This window comes from Myotis daubentonii, chromosome 9, assembly GCF_963259705.1.
Source record: "Myotis daubentonii chromosome 9, mMyoDau2.1, whole genome shotgun sequence".
NCBI classification, from domain to species: domain Eukaryota; kingdom Metazoa; phylum Chordata; class Mammalia; order Chiroptera; family Vespertilionidae; genus Myotis; species Myotis daubentonii.
In genome coordinates this window covers 27,704,405-27,712,413 of record NC_081848.1, presented here as the reverse complement: position 1 = coordinate 27,712,413, position 8,009 = coordinate 27,704,405, and the positions used below count along the sequence as shown (strand labels likewise).

Genomic DNA, 8,009 nt, shown 5'->3' with positions numbered 1-8,009 from the left:
CAAAATAAAATAAAGAAAAAATAAAATGGCACTTTAAAAAATGGTAAAATGGTAGCAGTAATAATATTGGTTAAAAATAAGAAGGTAGTGCTCCCTCCCTAGCCTTCCCCGCGAGCGGACGCGGCAGCGCCTCGGTCTCGCTTTTTCTTATTTTCCCCCCCTTCCCCTTTTTTTTTCTCCTTTTTTCCCCTTCCTCCCTTTCACCATTTCCCCTTGGAGGCGCTTCCCCCGGGCAGGGGCAGAGCCGGTCTCCCTCCCCGCCTCTCCCCGGCCCCCGCCGCCCTATGGAGAGAGGGAGCCCCCTCCCCACCCGGGCACTAGCGGTGGCCCTCGGAGGAGCGAGACTGGCGCTGGCGGCCTCAGGTCCAGGGTCGTCATGGAACTGATTCGCTGACCGACCCACCGGCTGCAGCCGTGCGTCCTGCTCGAATCCCAGTGCCCCCGGCCCCCGGCCCGGTTCCCCCTCTTCTCCCTCCTCCGTCGGCCCGGTCCTGGTCCCGCGCGCCCCGCCGCCGCGCGCTGAGGAAGATGAGGTGGTAGCGGGACCCCGGATGACCCCGCGTCACCACTGCGAGGCGAAGAGCTCTGCCCGGGAGGAGGAAGAGGAGGAGAAGGTAGCTACATCAAGCTGGGAACCAGGCAGAACCAAAGGATATCATGAAGTTTCCAGGGCCTTTGGAAAACCAGAGATTGTCTTTCCTTTTGGAAAAGGCAATCTCTAGGGAAGCTCAGATGTGGAAGGTAAATGTGCCGAAAATGCCTACAAACCAGAATGTTTCTCCATCCCAGAGAGATGAAGTGATTCAGTGGCTGGCCAAACTCAAGTATCAATTCAACCTTTACCCAGAAACATTTGCTCTGGCTAGCAGTCTTTTGGACAGGTTTTTAGCTACTGTAAAGGCCCATCCAAAATATTTGAATTGTATTGCAATCAGCTGTTTTTTCCTAGCTGCCAAGACTGTTGAGGAAGATGAGAGAATTCCAGTACTGAAGGTGTTGGCAAGAGACAGTTTCTGCGGATGTTCTTCATCTGAAATTCTGAGGATGGAGAGAATTATTTTGGATAAGTTGAATTGGGACCTTCACACAGCCACACCATTGGATTTTCTTCACATTTTCCATGCCATTGCAGTATCAACTAGGCCTCAGTTACTTTTCAGTTTGCCTAAACTGAGCCCATCTCAACATTTGGCAATCCTAACCAAGCAACTACTTCACTGTATGGCCTGCAACCAATTTCTACAATTCAAAGGATCCATGCTTGCTCTGGCCATGGTTAGTTTGGAAATGGAGAAACTCATTCCTGATTGGCTTCCTCTTACAATTGAACTGCTTCAAAAAGCACAGATGGATAGCTCCCAGTTGATCCACTGTCGGGAGCTTGTGGCACATCACCTTTCTACTCTGCAGTCTTCCTTGCCTCTAAATTCCGTTTATGTCTACCGTCCCCTCAAGCACACCCTGGTGAACTGTGACAAAGGAGCGTACAGATTACATCCCTCCTCTGTCCCAGGCCCAGATTTCTCCAAGGACAACAGCAAACCAGAAGTGCCAGTCAGAGGTACAGCAGCCTTCTATCATCATCTCCCAGCTGCCAGTGGGTGCAAGCATGCCTCTGCCAAACGCAAAGTAGAGGAAATGGAAGTGGATGACTTCTATGATGGAATCAAACGGCTCTATAATGAAGATAATGCTTCAGAAAATGTGGGGTCTGTGTGTGGCACTGATTTGTCAAGGCAGGAGGGACATGCTTCCCCTTGTCCTCCTCTGCAGCCTGTGTCTGTCATGTAGCTTCAGGTGTTACCTTTAAGTGCAAGCTGAGGTCTACTACTCTGGGAGCAGGAACATGGAAGACCAGGGAAGGTATATACTGAGTCAGGCTGATTTGAAGTGAGCCAGAAAAGAAACAAAACCATTTATTAGTGTGGCTAATTATAATTCAACATTATTTAAGCACTTAAAGACCAAATAAAAGTATAAAATTCAAAAGATCCAACAATTTTAAGTAAAAAATTTCTTTGTAGTATTTGTCAGTTCTGCCATTTACTCTGCTAAAATGTAATGTAGGCTCCCCATGTTAAAAATTCACATTCAGTGTTGTGTTTTTTTAAGTCCCAAAATTCATAGCTAGCAAACCCTGTCCCATGTCCTGACTTAATTTTTCTCTTGCTTTTGCTTGCTTTGTTATTGAATACTTAATGAATTTTATGCATGTTGATCTATATAGCCTGACTTCCACTGATTAGGAAACCCTCAAAATTATTTTTTTAGCAATTCAGTGAACAGATTATTTCAGATTGACAGCCATATTTAATCCATGATTCAAATTCAAATTAATCTGAAAAGGTACTTCAAAATTGCCCCAAATGAATCAGAGATGATAATAGAAAAAGGACTCACATTGCCACATTGATTTTTGTGTTTGTCTCATTTCAGTTTCTAGGATTTGGAAAAAAAAATTATTTTTATTTTTGATGATCTTAAACTGAAACTTAAAAGTGTCATATAATTAGGATACTTTTAGATTTGCAAAAGCATTTTTGACATTTGGATAAGAAATTTGTGATAAATATGTTGAGGTACTTATCAAAGAAACGTAACAACTAAAATTTAGATTTTATTTTTTTGTAATTTATCAGCTCCTTTTCACTCTATAATCAGTAGGAGAGACTGTCGTGATGTTGGGGCAGCTCTATGATTGGGTCTGTGACATGTAATAACTGAATTTAGTTCCCTAGTTTTATGTTAAGCTATTAGGATTTTCTGGATAAAAGTTATTCTCTGCCTCCCAAGCCTACCTATATTTCTCTTAGTGACTCCTGTAATCTGAGCTCCCTGTGCAGTCTGAAGAAGGTATTGCAGCCAGAACCAGCCATGTACTGATGATGATAAAAGCCTCTGGTAGCAATAAAACGTTGTCCTTAAAAAAAAAAAAAAAAAAAAAAAAAAAAAAAAAAAAAAAAGTAGGTAGTAATTAAAAGGGTAAAATCAGGTGATGGAAAAAGAAGAAAAGAAAGAAAAAACAAAAAAAGAAAAAAAAAGAACAGAAAAAAAAAGAATGAAAAAAAATTGGTTTCTTAGTTAAAAAGTGAAAAAAGAAAAAAAAAATTGCAGTAGTGGAGGTCCTTCGTTTCTTCTATTCTTCAGTGTGGCTCGCCTTAGACCTTCCAGGTATTCAGGAGAGTGTTGAGTTTCCCTGCGATATACTGTTCCTCTGTGTTGTAAACCACAGTCCTTATTTTAAAGCATGCCGCATTTATTTCCCAGACTGCCTTATTTTGTGTTTAGCAAAGAGTCAGTTTGTGGGTCAGCCTCTGGGTGGCAGTGTTCTGGGGTTGGCCTCTGAGGCTATAGGGCCTCTCTGTCCAGTGGAAGTTCACTGCCCAGAGCTGACTGCTTAATAGTTAGTTACTGGTGCTATGTTGTTGCTGGGATTGAAAATCCCCCTATAGGCCAGACCCTGTTAACTCCCAGGGACTGATCAGGTTATCTTAATCCTTGATCTCGTACAGGGTGGAATCTGGGTGTGGCTGTGCTCCTTGCCTGGGGGCTGGGGGGAGGAGACTCACTCTCAGGAGCAGGTGGCTGCCCCAGTCCTGGGCTCAGGGGTGTCTCAGCACTCAATTCGCTGCCACCTCTCCGGGCTCCCCCTCTCTCCCCAGTCTCTCCCCAGATTCTACTCCTCAGCACACTCTCCCTCTCTTCAGCACAGGTGAGTGTCTGTATCCGAAATGTCCCATGAACAGGATTCAGTGAAAACAGACAAACAAACGCCGGCCGCGGAAACGGGGAAGGCTTGGTTTCTGTAAGCTTCTTCTCTTACCGGGACTGCATGGTCAGGTCAGCTCTTCAGGCTGCCCCCTTTAGGCTCAGTCCTCCGCGGTCACAGAACCCAGCTCTCAATTTCCCTGGCGGCGCCAGGAATCCCGCGGTTCTCCTTTCCCCCGTCAGGGGCTGTGCCTGTCCCAAGGGACGCGGCTGTCTGCCACGTGGTCTCCCTCCGACTCTCTGGGCTCAGAGGTCTGGCAAACTTTCCTGCCCAAATCCCTGGTTTTTTTTTACCTTTCCAGGGGAGTTCTGCTCTTCCCGGCTGCAAACCCTCTCACCAGCTGAGCAATTTCGCCAATTCGGTGTGAGTGTTACTAGCTTCAGCTGCTCTCTCCATTTGCTCCGGGACACGACCTGGGACGCGTCTGCCTATATCGCCGCCATCTTGGTTCTCCTTACTTTTATATTTTAAAAATTCACTCAAAATGAAATGGATTTGCCCACTAAGGAAACAGAGTTGACCATCATGGGGACTTTAGTACCTCTCCAAGCAAAGTTGGATTATTTTCCGAAAGAATTTGGGGTTATGTGCCAAATTTAGCAGAAGTTGCACATCAACCAGAGATTATACAGGAGACCTGATGTCTGGATGGTTTTTCTCAGGACAAAAAGAAACACATAGAAACCTCACTTATAATTCCTATGTTCCAATTCCAAATGCAAAGTGGTTCTCAACCTTCTGGCCCTTTAAATATAGTTCCTCATGTTGTGACCCAACCATAAAATTATTTTTGTTGCTACTTAATAACTGTAATGCTGCTACTGTTATGAATCATAATGTAAATATCTGATATGCAGGATGGTCTTAGGCGACCCCTGTGAAAGGGGGTCGCAACCCACAGGTTGAGAACCGCTGCCTTAGATTTATGTAAGCTAATAGATACTTCACAAGTCCTGCTTGAGTCACAAACCATCCTAGATTGCTTTACTTATAGAATAGATTCAAGTCTTTTTTATTTTTTTTAACTTCAACTTCCTTCTGAACTATTCCCATAATATTCCCATATGGGAGGGCCATAATCTTAGATATATTAATATTACTTCTGATTTGATTCTGTAGGTCTTGTGACTTATGTGTGCATTCTGCTCAGAACACTAAACCATGATAACAACAATAATAGGCCTAAAATGTGAATTATTAGTGTTCTTTCCAAGGCAGAGATACCTTGGATTTTCACCAACATTCCATTGATGATCAACTATGATAAGCTCCTCATTGAAACCACATAAAATAATGGATTAATAAATATCTCTCCTTACTACTTTATTTAAAGTGAAGAATTGCCTTTAGTACATGGAATTCTCTCCTTCAGGTTACAGCTTTACTATGTTTATTCTTTACCTCGGCCACTCTACAGATCTGTCATAACACGACAAAGCTACCTTCTCCCTCCTTCATGGTGATCCTGTCATTCTGTCTGCTGTCGTAAACCTTGTGGCAAATTTTTGCCATGCTAGGAAATAATTCTAATATCCCATCCTGAGAATCAGAGACCCTTACCAGGATGGTCCATTTACCTTGAATTCTCTCATTTTTGTTCATATCTGCCTTTGATTTCCTGGTAGATAGCCCTATTTTACTAATTATACCATTTCCTGGCCTAAGTGTTCTCCAAAAATTCATTTTATATTTATGGTACACTGGCAGATAAAATACACTATATGCATATGAATAAGTTAGGATAGCTCATATTGTAAATCAATGTTGAACTAAAAGTTTTCTTTATTTATTTGACTTGAGGTCTGCTACCATCTCCAATTTCCCAATACTTCCTGTTAAATAGTTCATGACAATATTATTCTGCAGAAAACACTTAGAAAAAATGTCTGACCTATAAATAATTATATTTGTTATTTGTTACCTAGATGCCTCTTTATAGCTGAAGAGGTTTTTAGAGCCGAAAATTATGAAAAGCTTGTCATAGGGGAGCTAAATATTCTATGTACTTATTAATATTAAAAATAATTGCTGAAGCTTGGCAATAGGTGCAATAATTTAATCATTTCATTATCTCTTTATGTATTCATTTCATATTTTTGGTTTTACCTAAAAAGAGTTTCCAATGTGTTTGGCTATACCTAAGTTAGTATTTCTCTGTGTAATATATTAGGAAGGCAGGATCATGATTCACCTTACTATGGTTCTTAAGCTATAGCATATATCAGAATCACCTTGAGGGCTTGTTAAAATATAGAATGCTGGCCCCTACTCCCAGAGTCTCTGATTTAGTAAGGTCTGAGATTCAGCCTGAGAAATTACATTTCTAACAAGTTCCCTAGTGTTGTCAATGTGACTTGTACAGAGGCCACACATTGAGAATCTCTATCTTAATACAATGACGAATAAGGCCATTCACTAGATATTGATAAAATTCTTAAAATATGTCCAGGAGACATTGAGAAAAAATTAATTTAAGAACCATTAAGTATAATTTTTATCTTCCTAATTCTCAATTTATCTGTTCTTCCCCTCTCAGTATCTCAGAGTAATTTGATGGTCTCATATCAAACAGTCGAAGTTTCAAAGAAAACAGGAGACACATTCACAATAAGAAAATCATGGAAGTTTTGTTCATTAAAGAACTAGTTACAAAGGTGTGGAAATAACACCAAAACCTGGAGCTTAGTGGTAGTCAGGCTATTGATATCCTTAGTCCTAAAGGAATATGGCAATGCAGCGGATATTGAAACCCAGAGACACAGAGTTGCCTAGATCAGTAACCTTCACTCAAGTAACACAACTAGCTCAAAGTGGCTTTCCAGGCAGGCATGGAATCCCTCCCATAGGGATTCCTAATGACCAAAACCCAAAAAAGTTGCTGGTTATGGGAACCCATGGACATAGAAAGTTCATATTCTCTACCTCCTAGTGCAGAGTTTCATATAAAATAATGCATTCACCAAATCAAATGCTCAGTAATATTTGCTCAAAGCTACATTAATTTTCTGCAATAAATGGACACATTCAATATAGCAACCTCATTGGGATTACTCGGTAAAGTTTGTAGAAATCCACTGTGATCCAGTTTTGGTAAGGGCCAAACTGGTAGATTGTATGGCAATATGATAAGGACCTCCACTCCTGTATCCTTTAGTTACTTTAGGATGACATCAGGTACTGTCATTCCCAAGAGAATGTAGTATAGCTTGTAATTTACTATCTTGCCAGAGCAGGGGAATTTTCAGAGCTTCCGCTTGGCCTTTATCAGCATGATAGATCTTACACTATATGTCAAGGAGCCAATGTGAGGATTTTGCCAACTACATATATATCAATTAAAATTATTTTTCCGTGAGTGGTATAATTAGCAGCAGGTGGAATTGTGAGCTCTGTTGACCCACTATGAGCTGGATCTGAGCCAGGACTCCATTTGGTTTCTGATTCCCTGTGTCTAACCATCCTCACCAAATATCCTTTCTGCAAAGGTATGTGGTAAACATCACTGGGTGTGATTGCATCACACTTCTTTCTTGAATAGCTGGCCCCCTTTTCAATGAAATAACTCACATAAAGAAACTGGGGGAAGTATTATTATTTGGGTAGCTGTTCTCAGCCTCCATTGTTTCCCATCCTTGACTTATTTTTATTCCATAAATTAAGCAACATACATTTTGGGCTGCCCTTCTATCCTGTCTTAGGAACACTGTGCTATTAACCATCTCCATAGCCCTCTTTGGGTCTGGGACCCCTGAATGTTAAAATTTTGTCCTGTGGCTTTGCAAACTAAACCGCTCTATAAAAGTGTACTTGAGGGGTATGTTTTTACCTTTCAGTGCTTTCAAGATGCTCACAAAGATGCTTAGTGAACGTTCCTGTTAGAAATTATCATATGGAACAAACCTTAATATGGCATTACATCTTTGATATACGCTTAAGTGTAAGTAAATATGTCCAAATATTTTCAGGGAATCTAGCAGCTTGATTAGAGGATGAATGAAGTAAGTTGAGAGAGTCAATGTTTTAACATTAGATGGAGAAGCTGAACTCAGGACTAAGAATAAAATGAACTGTGCCTTTTCTATCATGTATTAATTTTTTCCAGGTGATTAAAAAATAACACAAGTAAGAAATGGCTACTGAGAGAGAAATTTTCTCTTTAGACACAAAAGGTAACCATGCCTAACCCTATATAATTCTAAATTCAACGTGTGTCACAGTAGACATTACCTAATGAGAAAAG

At 41.1% G+C, this 8,009-nt stretch overlaps 1 protein-coding gene across 1 annotated transcript; it reads left to right on the top strand.

The window, feature by feature from the left end:
- The first annotated feature begins 324 nt into the window (after positions 1-324).
- On the top strand, positions 325-2,897 carry LOC132240671 (cyclin-I-like). Its single transcript, XM_059708165.1, has 2 exons — positions 325-614; positions 772-2,897. The coding sequence occupies exons 1-2, from the start codon at positions 552-554 to the stop codon at positions 1,789-1,791; spliced, it is 1,083 nt and encodes a 360-aa protein (XP_059564148.1). The 5' UTR covers positions 325-551; the 3' UTR covers positions 1,792-2,897.
- The last annotated feature ends 5,112 nt before the right edge of the window (positions 2,898-8,009 follow it).